The sequence below is a fragment of the Scyliorhinus canicula genome, chromosome 7 (genome assembly GCF_902713615.1).
Source record: "Scyliorhinus canicula chromosome 7, sScyCan1.1, whole genome shotgun sequence".
Taxonomy (NCBI): Eukaryota; Metazoa; Chordata; class Chondrichthyes; order Carcharhiniformes; family Scyliorhinidae; genus Scyliorhinus; species Scyliorhinus canicula.
In genome coordinates, this window is record NC_052152.1 from 190242487 (window position 1) to 190269216 (window position 26730).

Here is a 26730-nt window from a genome sequence, read left to right on the forward strand (position 1 = left end):
TGCTTATGAAAAGATTACCTGCCTGTCAACTGATGATGTGGAAAGTGGGTGATGTGAGCAGCCTCTACTGGCAGCAAATGCCTACTACTCCTGGTATTCCTAGGCAGTCTCCCCTTCACGTACTAACCAGGCCTGAATCGGCTTTGCTTCTAAGATCAGATGAGATGGGGTGTTTTCAGACTAGCAGGAAAGGATCCAAATACACTTAATTATCCAGTCTGTATCCCTCTTCCCTCCCACTACTATTCCACCACTGCCCCCCTGTAAAAGCTTGACTTCTTTCACAGTTTTGTTGCTGGTCATCATAACATGACTGAATGTTACTGACTTTACTTGATATTGCCCAGCCAGTTGATCATAACGTCGAGCAAGACCAGTTTACCATGGGCTGTATTTTGTAGTTGCTGGGAAAACTGGACACCACACCTCCCCACCCTACCCTGCCCCCTCCAGAAGCCAACATGCCTGAAGAAGCCTCCTCCACAGCTAAGGTGGTTGGGCTCACTATTTTGCAAATCTGCATTTTAGAGGGAGGCAGCTAGTCTCACTCTAATATGCACTCCCCTGGTCTACCCGAGGCATCAGGATCTAACCCCATTGCCTTGGAGATCTCAGATGAGTGCTGTTCTAGGCTGGCCCACACAAACGGGAACGAGGTGGAATGGCACTTTTGGGGTCTCCCAAGGGATCAGAGGTCCCCAGGCGCATGCCCTCTGGATAGGGTGGCACCCTGGCAGTGCCAATGTGCCCTTGTGGCACTGTGAGCTGGAAAGGGCACTGTTGGGGTCCCAAGCTGGCAGTGCCATGGTTCCAGGCTGGCATGGTGAGCACTGGGAATCATCTGGCTAAGTGTGCTTGTCATGGAACTCTTCCAATTTCTTTACGTTGCGTCCTCTGTCTCTCCCCTCCTGAAAACACACCACTCTCACCAAGCTTCAGATCACTCCTCCCACTATCTCCTGTGACTGTGTCCTTTTTTTGATAAGTGAAGGGGGCTTACCAGCAATGTTTCCATCCAGAGAATACATTTAAAAATCTACAATTCAGGGTTGTTTTACCATCCACAAAAAGCTACCCAAAAATCTGGACGCAACATCATTCAAGATAGATGCAGCTAAAGAAGGCTATTTGGCCATCAAAGTGCATCCAACAATACAAAAAACCTGTATCCCATCTTAGTCAATAATAATGTGAACCTGGTGCTTGTGGGCAAATCAAAGCAACATCTCTTCTGATCTTCATCTCTCCCAGAAGCAAATCCCTTGTCACACAGCTCTGAAAGAACAGGATAGCAGGAATTTTGGTATGAGGTGAAAACCGTAGATGTAAACCTGCATCTTAACACCTGTGTGTTGCTTTTTCCAGTTCTACCTCTATTCCACTCACAAAAGAGTAATTTTTTAAAAACTTAAATACACGGTGTAGTGTGGCCGTACAGATCAGGAAGATCTCAAATCCAGTCCCTCAATAAACCAATGAATCTTCATAAGAACTGGTAGCTTCAAGAAGAGTCTGTTAACCCCAATGTAAACTTGATATAGTAGATCTAGTATCAGTATTATGGCTTTACATTGGTACAGCAGATATAGAGGATTACCCTTTGTGTTTCATCTGCACAATCATATGCGCTCATTTACATTACCTCCTTCATAGTAATGCTGTGAGGATTCCTCAAATGATCTCTCATAACCTTGCTCTGCATATGATGATTGCTGATATGCATATTCACTGTGACCTAGAGTGCATAATGCAAGAATGAAATGGATTATGTTATACTGTTGAACAGTGCTACATTTCATGAAAATCATTTTAAATAGTCTTTGAACAAAACAGCTTTCAAAATCATCCTTCTAAAATCAGCTGAAGGCAAAATAGAATTACGCTACCAAGCATCACGTTGAAATAGTCTCACAACTTCTTTGATCATGATATACTTCCTTGCAAGCATTAATTACAGAGTTTACTATCTGGAGATCTCACTAGTCATAGAAACTGCTGACCATCCAGCCCCCAGCAATTACGCCAATAGTTACTTATAGCTATCTGCCTCAGACCAGAAATAAATCGTTTTTTTAAATTCACTTATGGGATGTGAGCATTGCTGGTTAGGCCAGCATTTATTGCCCATCCCTAGTTGCCCTTCAGAATGTGGTGGTGAGTTGTCTTTTGAACCGCTGCTGTCTCCAAGTTGTGCTGGTGAGTGGGGTTCCCAGGTATCTGCTGCCCTCGACCGTTTAGATGGTAGTGGGTATGGCTTTGGAAGATGCTGCGTAAGGAATCTCATTAAACACAATTGGGGCGATTTTGGAATCGCATTAATCGTTGGCGAGAATGGCGATGTGGACATAAAGTATCGCGAGATTCGGGAAATGCGATTCTCGCTGGCGAGTTCGTGTTTCCCAATTTTCCACACCCCTCGCCGATGACATAATGAGATTTCAGCCCACAAAGCGTGAGAATCTTACTGTAATTTATTGAAATCACTTTAACGTAATTGATGAGCCCCCACCATATGATGGGGGGGTCCCTCTGATGCCTGAGAAATGGGGACCCCAATGTTGTGGTTGGGGTGGGGGTGCAATGCTTGTGAGGTGGGTCCTATATCTTCGTGGCAGGGAGTGTGGGGGAAGAGTGACATTTACTTTATAAAGATGGTGCCACAATCTCTTTGGAGCTGGCCTTGCCGGTTCTATCAGGCCCCACGCCCGCCAGAGTGAAAGCGAAAAGCCCACCCTTTCATTCTTATTTTTAAGAGTGCCAGGAAATCTGGAGAGCTGCACATTGGTTTTCAGTCAGAGAAATATGGGAAAATTCTGGCCTATTGTGGGATTTTCTGGCCATTCATACTGTCGGGATCTTCTGGTCCCACTGATGGTGCACCCCCACCATGGGCTTCATGGTGGCAAAGGGTGCGTCCGATGGGAAACCCCATTGACAATGCGGGACCAGAAGATCCCACTGCTAGTTTGGGTGGACATGGATAAACTGAGCAGCCACATAGCAGATGAAATTGAGCATAGAAGTGTAAAGTAAATCATTTTGGTACAAAGGATGTAGAGTGGTCATTTAAACTACACGTTAAAATTTTAAAGGAGGTGTGAGAACCTGGGCATGTAAGTACATAAAACTTTCAAGGCCACAGAACCAGTTGAGGAAGGCTGTTCAAAAGGCAAACAGGATCAAGCAATGTGGTTAAAGGGGAACTGTGGATCCGCTGTAGTTAGATTTCCAGGAGGCATTTGACAAGGTGCCAAAGTACAAAAAAGAGCTCATTGTGTCAAGGGTAACATATTAGCATGGACAGAGGATTGACTAGCTAATAGGAAACAGGGTAGGCATAAATGGGCCATTTTTGGGTTGACAAGGTGTGATGAGCGAAGTGCCACAGGAACAGCGCTGGGGTCTCTACTATTTACAATATCAATGACTTGGACAAAGGGATCAAATAAATGTACGGCTGCCAAATTTGCTGATGACACAAAGAGGTAGGAAAATAAGTTGTGAAGAGCACATTAGGAGCTGGATTCTCCAATTCTGGGGCTATGTCCCCACACCGGCATGGGAATGGCCAGGAAAACTGGCGCAAAACGGTCACCTATTCCCCGTTTTGCTGGGGGCAAGCAAGAGGGCAGCGTACAGCACCCGGCTCTAGCTGCCGAAACGGCCTGGAGAATTGCCGGGACCGTGGCCACACGTGCGTGACCTGCAAAGGCCGCGCCGTGCTTCATGGCGGACGCCGCTTGCGGACGCGGCCCGCAAAATAGTTCCCCCGTTAGGCCAGCTCGGGCACACTGGAGCACGCCCCCACAGTGCCCCCACCCCCAAATATGTCCCCCCCCCCGCCCGTGGATCGTCCCTCTCCCCAACTGTGGCGGCGCTGGACTGAGCCCGCAGCCACCGCGCCGAGTTCCCGACGTGTGAAACCACACGTGTCCCGCGCCAACGGGGCTCGGCCAGTCGGGGGTGGAGCATCGGGTGGCGGACCTCAGGCAATGGCCTGAAGCCGTCGATATGTGGTGCAACGTACTCCTAGAGTATGCCGCTTCGGAGGGGGTGGAGCATCGCAAAAGCGGCGCTACCCCGATTTCGTCGGGAATTTGTATTCTCTGGACGTTCGCCGAACGCGTTTTCGGCATCGGCGACCGGAGAATCCAGCCCAAGGAGTCTGCAAATAGACATAGATAGGTTAACTGAGTGGATAAAAAATTGGCAGATGGAGTATAATTTAGTAAAATGCGAACTCGTACATTTTGGCAGGAAAAATAAAAAAGCAGCATATTATTCAATTGGAGACAGGCTGGAGAACTCTGAGTTTTGAGGGATCTTGGTAACCTGGGGTAGGATTCTCCGACCCCCCCGCCGGGTGGGAGAACTGCCGAGGGTTGACGTGATTCCCACCTCCGTCGTTCTCTTAATTTTCCCGCCCCACAAAAACCGGCCCGACGTGAGTCAAGCCGCCCGCCTCGGAGAATGGCATGGTCGGTCACGACTCAATGGGCCCCGGGATATTCCGGATTCTCCGGCCTGCATTGGGCCGAAGACCCGCCCGTTCTATGTCGGTCCTGCTGGCGTAAATTAGAGTTGGTCCCTTACTGGCGGGACCTGGTGGCGTGGGTGGGCTCCGGGGTTCCTTGAGGGGCGCGGGGGATCTGGCCCCGGGAGGTGCCCCCACAGTGGCCTGGCCCGCGGTCGGGGCCCACCGATCCGTGGGCAGGCCTGTGCTGTGGGGACGCTCTATTCCTTCCGCATCAGCCGTTGTGGTCCTCCGTGATGGCCAATGCGGAATTGAATCCCTGTGCGCATGCACGGGGATGACGCCAGCATGCGTGGTGCTCCCGCGCATGCGCCGACTCGCGCCAGCCAGCGGAGGCCCTTCGGCGCCGATTGGCGTGGCGCCAGGCCCGTCCCGCCGGCCGGCGGGGCACCAACCACTCCGGGACAGGCCTAGCCCCTGAAGGTGCGGAGGATTCCTCACCTTTGGAGTGGCCCGACGCCGGAGTGGTACACGCCACTCCGTCCAGCCGGGACCCCCCGCCCCGCCAGGTACGGGAGAATCTCGCCCCTGGTATATGAATCACAAAAACTAGTTTGCAGGTAGAGCAAGGAATCAGGAATACAAATGGAATGTTCTCATTTATCGCAAGGGGAATGAAAATGAAATGAAAAATGAAAATCGCTTGTTGTCATGAGTAGGCTTCAATGAAGTTACTGTGAAAAGCCCCTAGTCGCCAAATTCCGGCGCTGTTCGGGAAGGCTGGTACGGGAATCGAACCGTGCTGCTGTCCTGCTTGGTCTGCTTTAAAAGCCAGCGATTTAGCCCAGTGAGCTAAACCAGTCCCTGGAATAATAGAATATTAAAGTAGGGATGTTTTGCTACAGTTGTTGAGATCACATCTGTAGTGCTGTGTTGAGTTTTCATCTCCTTATTTAAAAAGGGATATACATGTCAGAAGCAGTTCAGCGAGGACATTTTTAGAAATGTTGGACAGGCTGGGTCTGTACCCATTGAAGTTTAGAAGAATGAGGGATGATCTTATCAACACATAGAAGATCCTGAGGGGACGTTTACAGGACTGATGGCGAAAGGGTGTTCCCCCTTCTGGGAGAGATTAGAACTAGAAGACACAGTCTAGGGGCTGGATTCTCCGCCTGGCTGCATCACATCCCGCCGGCGGGATTCTCCGTTATGCCGGATGGTCAATGGGGTTTCCAATTGTGGGGCAGCCCCACGCTGTCGGGAAGCCCACGGGCTGCCGGCAAAATGGAGCATCCCGCCTGCGGAGAATCCAGCTCAAGGGCTCTCCCATTGAAGATGTAGATTAGAAGAAGTTCTCTCAGAGGGTCATGAATCTTTGGAATTCACTTTTCTCAGAGAGCGGTGGAGGAAGGGTCATTGAATATTTTTAAGACAGAAGTGGATAGATTCTTGACTATCAAGGGAGTCAAAGGTTATCGGGGAAGAGGCGGAAATGTGGAGTTGAGGCCAAGTAAGTCAGCTATGATCTTATTGAGTGCCCAAGCATGCTCGAGGGGCCGAATGGCCTCCTCCTGCATACTTTGCATGAGAGGGATACACTGTCATTTCGGTGAGGTCTTATTATCTGCATTTTGATAATCCTAGACAACTAGTTTAAATTTAATTTATCAGCAGGCTTAATGCAGAAAGCGAAAGCTTTCAGGGAGAACCAGGGGAGAGGACAGAGTACAGCAATATTGCCATTCAGCAAAAAAGACTTGTGTGGCTACACTATTGAAAGCAAAGGGAATCTATTTTGTTCCACATGCATAGTTAACGGAAAAAAATCTTAACAAAATACTGGGAAAATTTGTTACTGTGGTAAAATGTTTTCTCTCAAATTTGAACACTTAAAATGAAACATTTTTTTATTTTCACAATGTTGACAGCACACAATTACATTATTTTTGTAAATTTAAAGTACCCAATTCTTTTTTTTTCCAATTAAAGGACAATTTAGAATGGCCAATCCACCAACCCTACACTTCTTTGGGTTGTGGGGGTGAGACCCATGCAGACACAGGGAAAATGTGCAAACTCCATGCGGACAGTGACCAGGGGCCGGAATCAAACCCGGGTCCTCAGTGCCATGAGGCTGCAGTGCTAACCATTGCCCCACCGTGCTGCCCAACAGCACATAATTACGATGCAAAATAAGATCAGAATGCTCATCAGAGCATAAAAATCTCTCGGACGTTTAGAGCTACGCATTTTTCACATACACCAGTTAGTAGATTGCAGAGGAACAGATTTATTGGTCGCTAAATACCTTTATCCAATCAGACAAATATTTCAGATTACAAATATGACTGGCAGTCTAAGGAAAAAATGAAGTACCATCAGGGTAATATTGTTGATTAATGGAATCTGTGGGTCCTTGGCCATGTCCATATTGCTCACCATAGTAATCTTCCTGTCCAATGTATTGCTGAGAAGAACCTATGAGGGGGGAAGGAACAGCAGAGTGTAATGGTTGTGACCAATTTTTGAATTCATTTTCTGAACTTAGACAATTTGGTCACCTTTTATTTACTGAAAAAAAATCATTTGCTCATGCCTCTTAAAGTGATTGGAGTATTAGAAGAATGAAAATTATGCTTAAATATTTCTTCAACTATTGAATTAGCATTGGCAAATGACTACATGTTGGGTTATCAAGAAATCGATGCCAGCATAGCAGAGAGTTGTGTTGGCAATATCCAATGTAGTAATGGACAAAGTAGCAGTCATAAGAACATAAGAACTAGGAGCAGGAGTAGACCATCTGGCCCCTCGAGCCTGCTCCGCCATTCAGTGAGATATGGCTGATCTTTTGTGGACTCAGCTTCACTTTCCGGCCCGAACACCATAACCCTTAATCCCTGGCTGAGGGCAACGGAGGCCATCGCCCGTCCCTTCGGTCAAAAGAACATCAAATGGATTGTCCACAGCACAGCTTGTAACAATGTTAGAATTCCCACTCACAGTCCTGATAACTTGGCGCACAGGTTTCCAGAACAGAATTGAGGGAAATGCAAATGAAAGCAAGGTTTGTACAAATTCAAAATCTATTCAGAGTTTATCACATTTGTTGCCTTCCATTTATTTGAGTTTGGCTGGGGCTTCATCAGTGCTCTGTCCTATCCTCAGTGCTTAGAAAAATATTTCTCATCAATGCAATTTGTGTCACTGATAAATGCTGAAGTATGTAAGATTCAATGGGTACATCGAAAGAACATATCGGGATAATTGTTGTGCTTAGCCCTGTGGTTGCTACAGCCCTGAATCTATTAGATTAATAAAGTAATTTAATCTGTCCTTCAGAAGAGGTGATGAATAGAGATTTAGATCTGATTTTTATTTGAAGCTGCAAGAGCCCCACACCTCAGCGAAATGGCACCGGAGCCTGGAATCTGGAAGTCCTGCCCCCGAGCCCAGAACCTGCCATTTTTGTCTGCGGAGGGAACAGGGGAAGATGTATTTCACACACCCATGGTTCATGCAAACAGCTGGACATTGTAACGTTTCAGAAACATGACCCATAGGTTTTTACACATTTAAGGAAATGGTGTAAACCTAGCAGAGTCCTTTGGGGAAGTAAGATACCCTTTTGAACAGGTTATGTACCCTTTGGGAGAGATCACGTACTCTTGTGGGAAAGATCATGTACCTTTTGAGAGAAGTCAAGTATAAAGTTCAAAGTGTCTATCGATGAAAACTTCTAATTAATTAAAAAAACATTTCAATACATTGAAAACCCTTCAAGTACTTTTTAAAAATAAATTTGGAGTACCCAATTCATTTTTTCCAACTAAGGGGCAATTTAGCATGGCCAATCCACCTAACCTGCACATCTTTGTGTTGTGGGGGCGAAACACACACAAACACAGGGAGAATGTGCAAACTCCACATGGACAGTGACCCAGAGCCGGGATCGAACCTGGGACCTCGACGCTGTGAGGCAGCAATGCTAACCACTGTGCCACCATGCACCCTTCAAGTACTTAATCTCTTATAAACACAAACATTTCTTTCAAATGTGACAGGAAACAAAAGTAGTTTTAAGTGATCGATGTTTGTGTTGTTGGATGTTAGAAATATGATATAGATGTAAGTGAGTTTAATTTAGTGCTTCTGTGTAGGAAAGGTTAAAGCTCTAGTTAGATTCATGTTAAACAAAGGTGTTTGCATGTATGGAGGCGTTGGTTTCATTTTAAACTGTATCTATAATGTGCTTAGAAAGTTGATGGTGTGAAAGGTAAACAAGAGCTTGGAGAAAGAATGAGCTGTTGCTTAGCAACTAGGGGGTACCTGTAATGAACTCCAATTGGCTTTATTGGTTGGCCAATTGGAGTATGAGCTCCCTCAATGATAGCTCATTGAGGGGGCCCATATAAGCACCTGTGTAGGCTTTGTGAGCCAGTCTTAAGTTGACTGGACTGCTAGCAGCACTGTTTGTAGCTGCTCCTGTAATATCGTTATTGTAAATAAATATTGGTGTGGTGACGGAACTCCTGCCTCCCGTGGATTACTACAGTACCTTTAAGGGAAAGGACCTTGTGTTTTAGTTCAATTGAATTCATAGCAGAAGGAGCTTGGCAGATAGAGAGAGAACAGCTCTCCTAACTCTGCCAGAGCAGAAGCAGAACAATGGAGTAATGGGCAAGAACACAAGTCCTAGAAACTAAAGGACAGTCAGTTCTAGAAACTAGAGATTAAGAGAGGTTTCCAGGGAGTTTGAAGTAAAAAGGAAATCAGTGTCTGGAATTTCAGCAGGGTACTGTTAACTGAAGTTAAAGACAGAACTAGAAAGGACAGACTGGGTGAAATTGGCTTGGGAGGAGCCAGATAGATAAGCAATTGTAAGGTCAGTGTCTTCATTCCAGTCTTTGGAGCAATAGTATTCAATTGGGCCGGAGTATTTGAGAGATTTTATGAAAGTTTGAATGTTCATGTCTCTTCAAGACAAAGAAATGCTTTTCTTCTAAATATTTTTTATTCTCCTCCTTTTTCACATTTTCTCCCAAATTTACACCCAACAATAAACAATACTCAGTAACGAATGTAATGTCAATCCCCATATCAATAACAACAATCCCATTCTTCCACCAAACCCCAGACATTGGTCTGTATGTTAACATAAACAAATGACAAAAAGGAATCAGGAATCACCCAGAGTCACCATTAACACATACAGTCCCCCTCCCCCCAACCCTCCCAACCCCCCAATGTTCGATGTGATCCAATTCTCGAAAGTGCATAATGAATAACGCCCATGAATTGTAACACCCCTCCATCCTTCCCCTCAGTTTAAATTTGACATTTTCAAGCGTTAAGAATTCCAGCAGGCCCCCCACACCCCACCCCCCCACGCAGGGCACAGGGTCCGCCTGTGGTGATATGCATCACTATAAAAACACAAGGGGTTAATGTAAATACATGTAGACCCGCCTTCGGGCAATCAACGAGGCGAAGGCTACAACATCTGCCTTTGAGCCCGTTTCCAATCCCGGATGGTCCAACACCCCGAACATGGCCTCCTGAGGGCCCGGGTCCAGTTTCACGTGCACCATTTTAGAGATTACCCTAAACACCTTGGCCGGGATTCTCCCCTACCCGGCGGGGCGGGGGGTCCCGGCGTAGCGGAGTGGCGCCAACCACTCCAGCGTTGGGCCTCCCCCGGAATTCTCTGCACCTTTGGGGGCTAGGCCCGCGCCGGAGTGATTGGCACCACACCGACTGACGCCAAAACCGGCGCCAATGGCCTTTGATGCCCGCCCCCCGCCGTGGGGGCTGGCCGAAAGGCCTTCGCCGGTTCGCGCATGCGCCGGTGCGTCAGCTGCTGCTGACGTCACCACCGGCGCATGCGCGGTAGGGGGAGTTCTCTTCCGCCTCCACCATGGTGGAGGCCATGGCGGCGGCGGCGGAAGAAAAAGAGTGCCCCCACGGCACTGGCCCGCCCGCCGATCGGTGAGCCCCGATCGCGGGCCTGGCCACTGTGGGGGCACCCCCCGGGGTCCGATCGCCCCGCGGCCCCCCCCTTCTCCAGGACCCCGGGGGCCCGCTCGCGCCGCTGATCCCGCTGCCACCAGAAGTGGTTCAAACCATGGCGGCGGGAGAGGCCTCTCAGCGGCGAGACTTCGGCCCATCGCGTGGAAGGCATGCCGATCAGCGGGGCGTCATTCCCGCCCCCGCCAATTCCCGGGTGACGGAGAATTCCGGCCACGGCGGGGGCGGGATGTTCGCCGGTCCCGGGCGATTCTCCGACCCTGCGGGGGGTTCGGAGAATTTCGCCCCTCCTTCCAGTAATCCCCCAGCTTTGGACAGGCCCAAAACATATGAATGTGGTTTGCGGGGCCTCCCCCGCAACATTCACACATTCTACCCCCTCAAAGAGCCGGCTCATCCTCACCCTTGTAAGGTGCACTCTATACACCACTTTCAGCTGTATCAGCCCCAACTTCGCACACGAGGCGTTCACCCACCGGAGCACCTCACTCCAGAACCCCTCCTCCATACCCTCTCCCAACGCTTCCTCCCACTTTGCCTTGATCCCTTCTAGCGGTGCCTTCTCCTCCTCCAAAATAGCCCCGTAAACCACCGATACTACCCCTTTCTCCAGTCCCCCTGTCGTCAGCATCTCCTCCAGCAAGTGGAAGCCGGCTCTACTGGGAAGCTCTGTATCTCCTTTCTGGCAAAGTCTCGAACCTGCATGTATCTAAATATCTCCCTCTGCTCCAGCCCATAATTTGCTCCTAGCGCCTTCAATCCCTCAAAACGACCCCCAAGAAATAAATCTTTTAGTGTCCTAATCTCTTTCTCCTCCCATCTCTGAAAATTTCCATCCCACTTCCCTGGCTCAAATCTATGGTTCCCCCGAATTAGCAATTCCCTTGACTCTGCCCCCAACCCGAAGTGCTGACGAAATTGCCTCAAAATTCTCAACAAAGCTATTACTCCTGGACTCCCTGAGTATCTCCCCGGGGCTGACGCAAGCGGCGCTGTCATTGCGCCTTCAATCCAGTCTCCCTACAGAAACTCTCCTCCATTCTGACCCATTGGGAGTCAACCCCTCTGACCCAGCGCTAGGTACTTCTCCACATTCGCTGGCCAGTAATAATACATCAGGTTCGGAAGATCCAAACCGCCTGCCTGCCTTCCCATCTGCAGTAGCACCTTTTTAATTCTGGCCACCTTCCCTCCCCATATGAATGAGGTAATCATCCCTTCAATCTCTCTAAAAAATGCCTTTGGCAGGAAAATCAGCAGGCATTGAAAAATAACCAGGAATCGCGGTAGCACATTCATTTTAACCGCCTGTACCCAACCCGCCAATGACAGATGGAGACCATCCCATCTCGCCAGATCAGCTTTCACCCACCCCACCAAACTAGAAATGTTGTACCTACGGAGCCCCCCCCAATCTCGGACAACCTGCACCCCCAGGTATCTAAAGTGAGTCCCTGCCTTACGGAATGGCAGACCCCCCACCCCTGGCCGAGACACCACAAAGTATTCACTCTTGTCCAGATTTAATTTGTACCCTGAGAAAGAACCAAACACCCGAAGCAGCTCCAGTAGTCCCCCTACTGACACACTTGGTTCCGACACGTATAACAACACGTCATCGGCATATAAGGACACCCCATGCTCTATCCAGCCCCCCACTATCCCTTTCCTTACCCCCGAACTTCTTAATGCGATGGCCAATGGCTCAATCGCAAGTGCAAACAGCATGGGGGACATAGGAGATCCCAGCCTAGTCCCATGGTGGAGAGGAAAGTATTCTGAGCTGATGTTATTTGTGCGGACACTCGCCCTTGGCTCCTTATATAGTATTTAGCCAGTCCACAAATCTGGGTCCAATTCCAAACCGCTCCAGAACTGCCATCAAGTACCCCCATTCTACCCGGTCAAACGCTTTCTCGGCGTCCAATGCCACAACCACCTCTGTTTCCTTCCCCTCCGCCGGTACCATAACCACGTTCAATACCCTCCTAATGTTCGAAAAGAGCTGCCTCCCTCTCACAAACCCTGTCTGATCTTCACCTATTACCTTCGGGCGGCACTCCTCCAGCCTACCTGCCAGTATCTTAGCCAATATCTTTGCGTCCACGTTTAAAAGTGATATGGGCCTATACAACCCACACTCCGTTGGATCCTTATCTTTCTTAAGTAACAGGGAAATCGATGCCTGCCCCAAAGTTTGTGGTAACACCCACTTCCCTATCGCCTCCTCAAACATCCCCACCATCAGCGGTACCTGCTTATTTTTGAATTTTTAAATAATATTCCACCGGAAAAACTTCTGGCCCTGCCACCTTCCCCGACTACATCCTCCCAATCGCATCTTTTACCTCCTGCTCCATTATCGCCCCCTCTAACCTCGGGTACTCCAGCCCATCTAGAAATTCCTGCATCTCCCAGCCTCCCGCAGGTTGCTCTGACCTGTACAATCACTCATAGAATTCCTTAAAGACCTTGTTAATCTGATCTGGAGCTCCCACCAACTTCCCTGCCCTGTCCCGCACCTGGACAATTTCCCTTGCCTTTCCTTCCCTTGCCGCAGCCTCCCTACGGAGCTGACCTGCCAACATACAGCCCGCCTTCTCTCCATACTCGTAAACTGCCCCCCTTGCTCGCCTCAATTGGCGTACCACTTTCGTGGTAGATAGTCGGTCAAAGCTCGCCTGGAGTTCCTTCCTCTTTTCCAACTGCGCTGGATCCCTATCTTCGACATACCTCCTGTCTACCTACAGCATCTCATCTATTACCCTCTGATGTTCCAACCTCTCCTCTTTGTCTAGCCTAGCCTTGAACAAGATCACCTCACCCCTCACCACCACCTTTAAAGCCTCCCAGACAACCGCCTTTGACACCTCACCCTTGCAGTTAAAACCTACATATTCCTCGATTACTTTTTCAATTTTGTCACAGAACCCTCGGTCCCCCAACAGTCCGGCATCTAACTTCCACCCTGGTCTCTGTACCATCCCCTTCTTCAGTACCATATCCACCCAATGCGGAGCATGATCTAACATTGCTATTGCCGAGTACTCCAACCCTTTAACCCAAGCCAGCAGCGCCTTCCCCGCCATGAAAAAGTCAATCCGCAAGTATACCTTATGGAACGCTGAGAAAAACGAGTACTTCCGCTCCCATGGGTGCAGAAACCTCCAAGGGTCCACCCCTCCCATTTCCACCATTAGCCCAGCCAGCGCCTTTGCCGCCGCCGCCCCCCCCCCCCCCCCCCCCCCCCCGACGGGACCAGCAAGCGTGGCCGTGACCTGTCCAATTTTGGCTCCTGCACCAAGTTCCAGTACCCCCCCCCCAATATCAGTTTGTGTGTGTCCAAGTCGGGGATGGCCCCACACACCTTCTTTGCGAATCCCACATCATCCCAATTGGGACTATATACACTTACCAGTGCCAATAGCCTCCCCTCCAGTGCCTCTGTCACAATAATATATCTACCCCCCTGATCTGCAACCACCTTCTCCATCTGGAACCGTACCCTTTTGCTGACCATTACCGTTACCCCTCAAGCTCTTCCGTCAAATCCAGAATGAACACCTGACTAACCCAGCCCTTTTTAAGTCTCACTTGGTCCTTCACCCTCAGGTGAGTCTCCTGCAGCATTGCTACATCAGCCTTCAAACTTTTAAGATGAGCAAGCACCCTTGACCTCTTTATTGGGCCTCCTAGCCCCCTCACGTTACATGTGACTATCCTAACTGGGGGTCTCTCTCCCCCCCCCTTCTTATCCACCAGTCATACCACCGGGCCCTGCCCCATGAGCCTGACCCGTACCTGAGACAAAGGAATACTTAAAGGAGAGTTGGGAATCCTGGAAGTGGATCCTGGCCAGGAACAGCAGTGGGAAAGCATTGTTTGAAAGAAGATTCTAAGGTATGTCTGTTCGAGAGTGGAGTTTGTAGAAGTAGGAGTTCAGTGATACCAGATAACTCAGTGTAATAATCATCTGGGATATGAGGAGGAATCAACAGATCATCAATTGGGTAGCATCTGCCAGCCGTTTGCAGAGTGGGATGTATCTGACAACACCTAGCCTATTGGGTTACAGGGGCTGTGTATCTACTGAGAAAATTGTAGAAAAATATGTAGCATAGGTTTATAACCTGTGTTATCCTTAAAAATCTGTACACATTTGTGCAAATAAGTGGCAGTGTAGGAGTATTGTATTATAGTCAAACTTTTCATGTTTAATAATTTTTTTTTGTTGTTAAAAGCTATTTGTCAGTCCTGTGACTCTGTTCATCCACATTTTCTAAAAAAAAGTAAACGGTATGGTCTTCTGAGACAGGGTTCCATTCTGGGATCTTCCCATCCAGTAGTAACATCAACTGGGATGGTAACAAGTGTTTAATCCCTTAGGGAAATAAACATTAACCTCAAGCCATTAATCCCTTATGAAACAAACATTGTGTTCATAGCCTCACATCAAAGACTTCATAGTCACTCAGAGCTTTCAATCAAACTGCTAATTTACAGGACCCAGCTGTGATAAGGATCGGTGGTGGAGTCAGTCATGCAGCACTCATCCATTAATGATATCCCTCAGGCTTACATCAATAGCCTACCAGTCAAATTGTACACACAGATTTTTTTTTCCAACTGTAGTCTGTCCAAAATTTGAAGGCCTTGACGATGTTGATGCCTTTACAGCTGACAGTTCAACTGCGTTTATCCACCTTTTACACACATTGAATCCCAAAGGCACCTGACCTCTCCCAAAGGGGTTTCTGAATCTTTCCAAAAAGATTTCTGACCTCTCCAAATAACTCCAGCAGCTTTAATCTCAAATGTCTAAAGCCCACAAGTCATGTTTTGGAAATTCCAGTAACGAGGAATGAATCTTTTTGAACGCATCTGCACTTTTACATGTGTGGCTACCTCCACGAACCACGAATGTGCAAACTACACATGTACCCTCCTTCACCACCACCACAGCCCCACCCTGCCCCCGGCAGGACTTCTGGAATTCGCGTTCCGGAACCATTTTGCCTGAGGCACGGATCCCTTCTCAAACTGGGAAAATTCAGGACTACACCTTTGGTTCATGCCTCAAATGGGCTATCCTGACAAGTCAAAGGTTTTAATCTATACTTTGCAAAGGAATTTCACAGTAAAATAAAAGATTGAAACTTTCATTACCCCTCCTCCCCCAAAATGGGCCACGCCCAAAGAGAATAGTCCAACAGCAAAGTGAAACTTTAATGCAGCAAAAAAGGCTTTTAAGAGCATCCGTCACAGTCTGGACACATCTCTGTAATACATTCTAACATATTACAAACTAACAATCTCAGGGAAATAAATATATATATATATTTCTTCTAGTTTACAGATAAACTTGAAGAGGTTATTGAGAGAATAGAAGGAATCCAACATTTACCAATTAGAGAAATTTGCAATCGGTAACTTCAGATCTATTTGCTGAATACTAGCCTTTAACTGTGACAAGCAAGGTAAAGCAATTAAACATTGCAACCCCATGTGCCCAAACTACCCATGACAACGCCATAAATCAACTCACACAACCCAAAAGATGATTTAAATAACAGTTTATTCTTTTGTTCTTTGTAGGTTTTCCTCTAGAGTAATTAATATTTAAATCACTGATAGAAGAACAGTTGCCTTTCCTCTGTAATACCTTCTGTATGCTTCTAAACTGCATCCACTATGCTAATAGGTCCTGCTGAAGGCAACGGAATTTATTGAACAGCAACTTGCTTCATTCATTAAGGACAGAGTCAAGGGGGAGAAAAAATTACAATGTAGTGTACTGGAACAAAATGTCAAATATACCGCGTCAAGTTTACTCAAATCGTGACGCTCTGCGAATCATACCTTGTTGTGACGACCTATAAGGCCCCATTGGCCTTTGTCCCATTATGTTGTTGCCTTGGTTACTCTGTCCCATCATTCCCATGGTTGAATGCCCCTGGTAATGCTGACCACCTCCTTGTGGTGTACTGTAATGTGAGGTTGCAGCTTGCTGGTGCATCATGGGGACTGAAAAATAACCTGAAATGAGCGATTCTGCTGAAAGGAATCATTCTGACCCGCGGGCTCAAAAAAGAGAACTCTAATTTATAGCAAATTTGCCCAAGCGCTTCACTGTCAACGTGGTACATTCTAGTAGGATCAGTAAATTACACCACTAATTCTGATATTTTCTCCAATGTTGTGAAGCCCATGATAAACATTGAACTGACTAAACTGTATTGTTCAATCCAAGGCTGCATTTCAAGTTTACTGAATGTATCACTGAACATCTATTAAAAGGAAAAAAATCACTAAATTTCAACAAGGTGAGAACACACAACAGCTCCAGTATAAAAGCAGCAGGTGCAGAGCGCTGCCATAGGAATCCAGTGAATAACAAGCAGTGGCAGCCTGCTGTAATGCCAATCCCATTTGGATGAGTTAAAAAGAATCAACTAGCTCATTGGCAGCTTTCAATTGTCAGGCTTGGAATTTAAAGGGCCCCTTCGCCGTGGGCACAAACCCAGTTATGGGTGCTAAATCTCGCAAGAGGGCCATAATGAGACTTGCGCCAGTGAGATCTCGGTTTGAGATCTCCCGCACCCCCTGCCATGTGACGTAATCAGGTTCATGCCTAGCAAGGGCATTTTCCATGAATTTGAATAAATTTAAATACACTTAAACGGCTTTACTTGGTAACATTTGCCCACAATAGATACTACTCTCTCCCCCCCCCCCCCAACCCGGCAGCATGATGCCACACCAGCACGAGTCCCTACTGGTTTTCAAAAGCGGAAAACAGTCGTGATGACCTCGGAGGAGGTGCAGATGTGCCTGGAGCCAAGGGGGTTGAGAGCCAAGGCAAGGCATTGCACCCTGGGAAATTCCAGGGGCACTGCCAGGGGTCACTGAGTGGGCATTACCAAATGGGCTTTGGCGGGGGGGTGACCCTCTTCTATTGTGGGCAGGCTGATATCCTGGCCAGAGTGGGGGGTTCCCTTATGTATGTTTGGGGGAGAAGATAGAGCCCCGATGACAGCGTTGGGGGCGGGCGGTGCCCCCTGATACTTCCACGGTGGGGGCAGAGGGAGTGGCCCGCTGAGGTGCCTTATACAGCACGAATCGCTGCGAGCGCCAGGAAATATGCGGCTAAACCCGCTTGCTATGGGACTTTGTTCCCAATTATTTGAATCGAGCCCACAATGTTTTGGCCCCAACTACTTCCTGTGGTAGCAAGTTCCACAGACTGACCATTGTCTGAGTGAAGAAATGTCTCCTCATCTCAGCTCAAAATGGTCTATTCCGTATCTTCAGACTGTGACCCCCACCATCAGGAACATCCTTAATCTACCCTGTCTCGACCTATTAGAATTTTATAGGTTTCTATGAGTATCCCCCTCATTCTACTAAACCCCAGTGAATACAATTCTAACTGACTCAACCTTTCCTCGTACGTGCCATCCCAAGAATCAGTCTGGTAAACCTTCGCTGCACTCCCTCTGTAGCAAGAACATCCTTCCTCCGATAAGAAGACCAGTATCCCAGGAATGGCCTCACCAAGGCCCTGTATAATTACAGCAAGACATCACTGTTCCTGTGCTTGAGTCTTCTCACTATGAAGGCAAACATACCATTAGCCTTCTTGCATGCTTGCCTTCAATGATTGGTGTCCAAGAATACCTAGGTTTCGTTGCACATTCTCTTCTCCTAATTTATGACCATTCAGATAATAGTTTGCCCTCCCGTTTTTGCTCACAAAGTGGATAACCTCATATTTATCCAAATTATTCTGCATCTGCCATTCATTTGCCCACTCACTCAACTTGTCCAACTCACACTGAAGGATCTGTGGAATTCACATAATTCCTACAGTGCAGAAGGAGGCCATTCAGCCCATTGAGTCTGCACTGATCCTCTGAAAAATGACTCTACCTAGGCCCCCACCCCACACACTGTCCCCATAACCCCACCTAACCTGCACATTTTTGGGTAATAAGGGGCAATGTTAGCATGGCCAATCCACCTAACCCGTACACCTTTGGACTGTGGGAGGAAACAGGAGCACCCGGAGGAAACCCTCGCAGACACGGGGAGAACGTACAAACTCCACCCGGGTCCCTGGCACTGTGAGGCAGCATTACTAACCACTGTGCAGTATACCGCTCTGGTGGGACTCTTCAATACAGCCCCCAGAGGGTCTTGTGCATTGTGGTGGTCTGCTGCATCCTGAGCAACAGCAGGGCGACATGTTGGAGGTGGGGTTGAAATGGCAGGCCTGATCGAACAAGGACAGTGTGGAAGATGAGCCAGGTGAGGATCTGGAGCTGGCTCGACAGGGTGCAGAACGTATCATTCAGGGCCGTTGCACCAGGAACAACTGGATCACCTCCGGAGATCTCATCTAGATCATTAGTATATTTTGTGAATAGCTGGGGTACTAGCACCGATTCCTGCAGTACTCCTCTAGTCACTGCCTGTCATTTTGAAAAGACCCATTTATTCCCACTCTTTGTTTCATGTCTGCCAACCAGTTTTCTATCCAAGTCAATACATTACCCCTAATCCCATGCGCTTCAATCTTACATGGGACTGTTGAAAGCCTTCTAAAAGTCCAAATAATAATAATCTTTATTACTGTCACAAGTAGGCTTATGTTAACACTGCAATGAAGTTACTGTCAAAAGCCCCATAGTCGCCACATTCCAGCACCTGTTCGAGTACACTGAGGGAGAATGTCCAATTCACCTAACAAACACGTCTTTCGGGACTTTTGGGAGGAAACCGGAGCACTCGGAGGAAACCCACGCAGACACAGGGAGAACATGCAGACTCCGCACAGCGGGAATTGAAGCTGGGACCCTGGTGCTGTGAAGCAACAGTGCTAGCCACTGTGCTACTGTGCCGCCAAAATAAACCAGCTGCTGGAGTATCTTAGTGGCCATTTTAGGAAATGGTCCAGAATTCTCTGTCACCAGGATCCACCGGCAGTGCACCCACTCCCGCAGGTTTTCCCGACGGCGTGGAGTGGCCACAATGGGAAACCCCACTGGCTGGCTGCATGAGCGGAGAATCCCACTGTCAGTGGGGGCGCGCTGCGCAAGAAAGTGCGGCGGGTAGACCAAGAGTATACCACCCTGTTTCTTTTTGGCATTCTGCTCAATGGGAGAGCTAAACTTAACCAAGTACACTGACAGACATTTTAGACAAATAGCTTAGAAAAGCAAACATTACAAATGCCAAAGTTATTTATTTCAATAATATGACATGGCAACTTTAGAAAGTTTACCTTGACTGGTTTGCATGCTCATGTTTGTCCGGGATCCATAATTTGCCATTGACTGGCTCTGACCCTGCATCTGCATGCCTTGCGATGAGGGTACAGAGTGGCTATAACCACCTGCACTTCCATGGTTGTTTACAGGCATGGCCATTGAAGAACTCGGTATTGTTGCTGGCCCTGATTGTTGCACTGAAACATGGGAAGGACCTAAAGGAACAGAGCCAGATTCAGTTACAGTGATTTGCCTTGATAGTCTTTGAAGCCATACAATAGATTGGCAGACACCGCTGTGACCCGTGCTCACTTTAATACCCCGGACCCGATGGGACAAAACCTTCCTTCTATTTCAGTTGCAAGATGATACATAGTCCGAAAGTACATCCAAAAAAAAGATAGGGAATCAACATAAAACTGATCATAAATGAGGAATCTCACTCAGGTTAAATAAGAATGTATGAGATGGGAAGTGAATGCACATGGAAACAGCTTGGTGCAATGGAATGAGCTCCTCTGAGGTTGGGGAGGGGGGCGGGGGGAGAGTGGGGTTTTTAGGAGCCAAATAGCCGCCAATCAAAATCGAACGGAAGCTGCAGTAGTGGCCAGAATCGAGGGCCTTAAATTAAGTCAAGCTAAACTGTGGCAAAAGAATTCCAGCTATGCTGGGTCGGACCCATCACATGCCCTATTCCGTAAAACATACACTGAAATAGAATTGTGTTTTAGTTAAATCGAAATGCCGGACATAAAACTGGCTTGAATTCATTTTCAGGCATGCAATCTGGCAGATCCCAGTATTTTAACATTGCTATCTATTAAATAAGGAACATAGTTACAGTTTAGTACTGTTAAAACCTACCATTGCTCATCTGGCTCTGCATTAGTGAGGAAGGGGGAATACCTCCTCCCATGGTGTCATTCGGAACATTCTGTGAATGTAAGGCTTGATTCGATCCAGAGAGATTCATTCCTCCTGGTCCCATAGACAGGTTTTGGGAAGGTGGCTAAGTAAAAGAAACATCAGAAGGGAAACAAAACCCACGAGTTAATATTTGGATTTTTAAAGAAAAATCTTGTGAAGGTCTCAAAATCATATTCTTTAAAAAAACAGAGATGTTGTCCCTTTCTGGTGTCTTGGAAGATCACCACAGCGGTTACTCTATTCTACAAATAATTATGATGTTCTTCCCCTGAGGTGATGATTTCACAGCAGAGAAAGCAAAATATTACATTCATGTGGAAAATAAATAAATAAATTTGCATTCATATGGCAACATAACATATACTCGAGACATTCTGAAACACTTTACATTGAAAGTACTTATTTTCTAAAGTGCAGTCAAAATGCACAACAATGGTCCTTCCTGCACAGTAGAAATAAATGAACAAGTCGAGTTTCTGTCTTTTGATGATAGGTGGTCAAAAGAGAATGTTATTCTTTGTTCTTTAAATAGTGCCGCTTGATTCTTTAAATCAGCATGAGCAGGTAGAAAGCACCAGCTCATCCAAAATGGTGGCTGGAAGTGGACTACATGCTCAAAAATATTATCTTCAATCTTGATCCAATTGGAAATCAACAGATCAACTGGTAAATATACTAACTAGTGTAACACTTGGGTAGATGGTGAGTGGCTGAGGGTTCATCCCCATTCTATGCCAGATTAATTTATCTCAGCCAAGGCTGTGGCAAGGATGAAACAACTGACCTCTGTGTCACAGGCTAGAGGAGGATAAAAAAGAAAAGACAGTGAGTGGGATTCTCTGGCCTCCCAGCCGCGTGTTCTTCGGCGGCGGGAGGCGACGCGCCATTCGCTGGCAGTGAGATTCTTTGCTCCCGCTTCTATCAATGGGTATTCCCATTGAGCCACCCCATGCCGCTGAGAAAGCCCCGGGAGGGGGTGCGCTGCTGGCGGTAAACAGTATATACTGCCAGCATGAACGTCGGGGGAATTCCGGTCAGTAACCCTGCTAGAAAATATAAGTGTGAATAGGACCAGCCTCAGCAGCTATAACCAACCAACCCCACCACACTATCTATCAACTTGCAGGTGCTTAGTGTCTCAGGTTATCCATGGTCTTCATTAAAATATTGGACAAAAGAAATTTGATAACCTGCCTCTAGCCAAAGTTGAATCTCTTCATGGTCTTAAAGAGAAAGGGAGACGGTGGCTTAGTGGTATTGCCATTGGCGAGTAAACCAGAGGCCGACAGTAATGCTCTGGGGACCCGGGTTCAAATCCCGCCACTGCAGATGGTGAAATTGGAATTCAAGAAAATCTGGAATTAAAAGTCTAATGATGACCATGAAACCATTGTCGACTGTTGTAAAAACGCATCTGGTTCGCTAATGTCCTTTAGGGAAGGAAATCTACCATCCTTACCTGGTCTGGCCTACATGTGACTCCAGACCCACAGCAATGTGGTTGACTCTTAAATGCCCCCTCAAGGGCAACTAGGGATGGGCAATAAATGCTGGCACAGCCTGCGATGCCCACATCCCATGAATGTTTAAAAAATAAAAAACTAAAGATGAAAATGCTTCAGCCATGACTTTTGGCTCTGAATCAGACGGTTGTGGTCATAAGCCCCAGTCAAGTGTCTTGAGCTCTAAATCTAGGCTGACACTGCTTTAGTGCTGCATGATTGCAGGTACAAACTTTTGATTTAGATGCTAACCTGAGGCTCTACCTACCCTCCCAGGTGGATGTAAAACATCCCATAGCTTTAGTTGAAGAATAGCAAGAATGTTCTCTGGGTGGCCTGTCCCAACATTTATCTCTCTCAGCCACCAAACAAAAACAGATGGTTTGGTTATTTATTTTGTCACTGTTTGTGGCAGCTTGCTGTGCGCAAATCAGTTGCTACATTTCCTACATTAAAGTCGTACCTAAACTTCATTGGCTTTGAAGCACATTTTGGCATTCAGAGGTCATGTTATGAAAATTCAAGTTCTTTCGTTAATCATTTTCAATATTTTTATTTTTAAAATGTGATCTTTAATTTGAAAAGGTATTCAGTTAAATCTTTTCACAAAGAACCAATTTTCAGCAAGTTTGAATTTATTGTATATTGGCATCTGGTTAGCGGATTATACCCACACTATTGTCCATTCAGAATCTTTGGATATTATTAAACCCAGAGTAAACCCTTTAAAATCAGTACTGGATAAAGTCTTTATTAGTTTAACCAGACTTCTACCAACTCAATCTAACGTAAGGATTGTAAAGAGTTTATTCAAACCAAGAAAGAGACAATTCATTGAAAAATACAGATGAGCACAGAGTTTGTCCAACAAAATTATTCATAGAGAAACTGATATTTAATATACTTCTCAGCTGGTCCCATTTCATTTTTGTTCGTCAGATCCTTGATATAAATAAGATATTATCCCACAACTGCATTATAAGAATCTTTTCACAAATCTAAGCAACGGTTCTTTACACAGAGAGTGGTGGGTGCCAGCGGAGGTGGTGGAGTCAGTCATTATGGACATTTAAGCGACTCTTGGACAGGCACGTGGACAGCAGTAAATTGAAGGGGTGTAGATTAGGTTGATCTTAGATTAGAATAAGTGGTCGACACAACATCGTGGGCTAAAGGGCCTGTACTGTGCTGTACTGTTGTATGTTGGTCCCTCACTGGAGTCAGGGAAAGTCCCGGACGATTGGAAGATCGCTGTTGTAACCCCCTTGTTCAAGAAAGGATCAAGACAAAAGATGGAAAATTATAGGCCAATTAGCCTAACCTCGGTCGTTAGCAAAATTCTAGAATCGATCGTTAAGGATGAGATTTCTAAATTCTTGGAAGAGCAGGGTCGGATTAGAACAAGTCAACATGGATTTAGTAAGGGGAGGTCGTGCCTGACGAACCTGTTAGAATTCTTTGAGGAGGTGACAAGTAGGTTAGACCAGGGAAACCCAGTGGATGTGGTCTATCTGGATTTCCAAAAGGCCTTTGATAAGGTGCCACACAGGAGGCTGCTGAGTAAGGTGAGGGCCCATGGTGTTCGAGGTGAGCTACTGGCATGGGTTGAGGATTGGCTGTCTGACAGAAGGCAGAGAGTTGGGATAAAAGGTTCTTTTTCGGAATGGCAGCCGGTGACCAGCGGTGTCCCACAGGGTTCAGTATTGGGGCCGCAGCTGTTCACCATATATATTAATGATCTGGATGAAGGGACTGGGGGCATTCCAGCGAAGTTTGCCGATGATACGAAGTTAGGTGGTCAGGCAGGTAGTGCTGAGGAAGTGGGGAGGCTGCAGAAGGATCTAGACAGTTTGGGAGAGTGGTGCAGGAAATGGCTGATGCAATTCAACGTGAGAAAATGTGAGGTCTTGCACTTTGGAAAAAAGAATCCAAGCATAGACTACTTTCTAAACGGTGAGAAAATTCATAAAGCCAAAGTACAAAGGGATCTGGGAGTGCTAGTCGAGGATTCCCTAAAGGTAAACATGCAGGTTGAATCTGTGATTAAGAAAGCGAATGCAATGTTGTCATTTATCTCAAGAGGGTTGGAATATAAAAGCAGCGATGTGCTACTGAGCCTTTATAAGGCTCTGGTTAGGCCCCATTTGGAGTACTGTGTCCAGTTTTGGGCCCTACATCTCAGGAAGGACATACTGGCACTGGAGCGTGTCCAGCGGAGATTCACACGGATGATCCCTGGAATGGCGGGTCTAACATATGATGAACGGCTGAGGATCCTGGGTTTGTATTCATTGGAGTTTAGAAGGTTAAGGGGAGATCTAATAGAAACGTACAAGATAATACATGGCTTAGAAAGGGTGGACGCAAAGAAACTGTTTCCGTTAGGCGAGGAGACGAGGACCCGTGGGCACAGCCTTAGAATTAGAGGGGGTAAATTCAGAACAGAAATGCGGAGACATTTCTTCAGCCAGAGAGTGGTGGGCCTGTGGAATTCATTGCCGCGGAGTGCAGTGGAGGCCGGGACGCTAAATGGCTTCAAGTCAGATAGATAAATTCTTGATGTCGCGAGGAATTAAGGGCTACGGGGAGAATGCTGGTAGGCGGAGTTGAAATGCCCATCAGCCATGATTGAATGGCGGAGTGGACTCGATGGGCCGAATGGCCTTACTTCCACTCCTATGTCTTATGGTCTTATGTTCTAAACCCGTAGCTTAATGGAATTTTGAAAAGACCTTTAATAACAGATCAGCACGGATAGCGTAAATATTGAGAAGCAGCTTTGCCATTTGTCAAGGGACTGCAAGCTAATCAAAAGTTGTGCATTTATCAAAAGTGATACGCAGCTCCAGGTTGTGGGTCAAGCTCCTATTCCTGGACTTGAGCACAAAAACCAAGGTTGATGCTCCATTGCACTGTTGAGGGAGTGCTACAATGCTGCAATCTCATCTTTTGAATGAGATGTCAGGCCCTGTCTGACTTCTCAGGTCCAGGCTAATGCTCTGGGGGCATGGGTTCAAATCCCATCACAGCAGGTGGTGGAATTTAAATTAAATTAACAACATTGGGAATACAAAGCTAATCTCAGAAATGATGAGACTGGCAACTATCATCGATTGCTGTAAAAACCTATTTGGTTCACTCATCTCCTTTAGCGAAGGAAATCTACCATCCTTACTGGGTCTGGCCTATATGTGACACCAGACCCACAGCAATGTGGCTGACTCTTAACTCCCCTCTGAAATGGCCAAGTATTCTGATTCATTCAAGGGCAACAAATGGTGGCCTTGCCAGCGAAGCCTACATCTCATGGAAGAATAAATAGTCAAAAAAAGGTGGATGTAAAACAGCCCCTGATACTGCTTCAGGTGAGTTGCCCCAAGTGTCCTCAGTCAACAATACAAAAACAAATTATCCAGTTATTATCACGTTGCAGCATGCGGGCTTGCTGCATGTAAACGGACGGCTGCATTTCTACATTATAACAGTGACTACATGTCAATAAATACTTCAACAACAAAAACAGAAAACGCTGGACAATCTCAGCAGGTCTGACAGCATCTGTGGAGAGAGGAGGGAGCAACATTTTGAGTCTGGATGACTCTTTGCCAAAGCAGTAATAAATACTTAATTGGCTGCAAGTGGTTTGGGATAGCTGGTGGTCATGAAAAGTGCCATATAAATGCAAATCTTTCTCCTTTTTTTCTCTTTGGTAATTACTACCCAAATATACGATTGTACACCATGGGCTGGATTCTTCCACCCCGCCCGCCGCAAGAACACCTTGGGCGGGACTCTCCGGTCACCGGGCGGGCGCGGCCGGAGAATCCCGCCCCATAATATCTATATGCCAGATCTGTAGTGATTTATGGGGTGGAGGCGGAATTAAATGTTAATGGGCAGAACATTGATCTGGAAATCTCATTTATAATTGTAGTTTTTTTTTTGTCTCACAAAACATATTACACCCTGGGTTTGCAACCACTGGTGTGTTACTTACAGCAGGTAGCAACGACTGCATGTTTTGATTGGAATCTGCTATTGTTGCCAGGTAAACCAAATTTCTGTGCAGCATTTGTTGGTATCTAAGAAATGGAAGAACAGATAAAGGTTTTTGTTTTAATTCATGGAGGGATTCATTAAATGAAAATCACTGCAATAATAATAAGAATGATAACGGTAATGGCGATGATAAGCTCATATGTCCTTTCATTGCTTGGTCTGGCCATGACACACAGAAGTGTATATGAAAATAAAATTATTTTCAGATGGTCTCTAATGCAAGATCAATTTGAGTTACTAATTTATAGTGTTAATAAGCATTAGAAGTGGCTTTTAGACCCCGAGCAGTTTCTAAATGTGATTGTAGGTGGCAGTTCCACATAGACCACTTTGGTGAATGCATTATTATGTAACCATTTTTTACTCCCTATTTTGTTTCATTCAACGGGTCTACACTTGAGCATATTATTTAATAATATCTAAGCTAAAACAAATGAATCAACTATCGTGAATTGCAGACTGATAAATC

General features: G+C 46.6%; 1 protein-coding gene across 5 annotated transcripts in view; it reads right to left on the reverse strand.

Moving 5' to 3' along the window:
* Window positions 1-26730, reverse strand: part of LOC119969636 (calcium-responsive transactivator-like) — a 98690-nt gene that overhangs the window by 48588 nt on the left and 23372 nt on the right. For 4 of the 5 annotated variants that reach the window (XR_005461432.1, XM_038803540.1, XM_038803537.1 and 1 more), the window contains exons 3-8: window positions 26200-26284; window positions 20638-20782; window positions 19788-19988; window positions 16364-16528; window positions 6854-6955; window positions 1643-1735 (exon numbers count right to left, since the gene is read on the reverse strand). Coding sequence is in view for 4 of the 5 variants with exons in the window: in XM_038803540.1 (XP_038659468.1) it covers window positions 1643-1735; window positions 6854-6955; window positions 16364-16528; window positions 19788-19988; window positions 20638-20782; window positions 26200-26284 (791 nt within the window). In the remaining variant the exon portion in view is untranslated. The remainder of the gene's footprint in view (window positions 1-1642; window positions 1736-6853; window positions 6956-16363; window positions 16529-19787; window positions 19989-20637; window positions 20783-26199; window positions 26285-26730) is intronic. The other variant, XM_038803539.1, reaches the window with a different exon arrangement.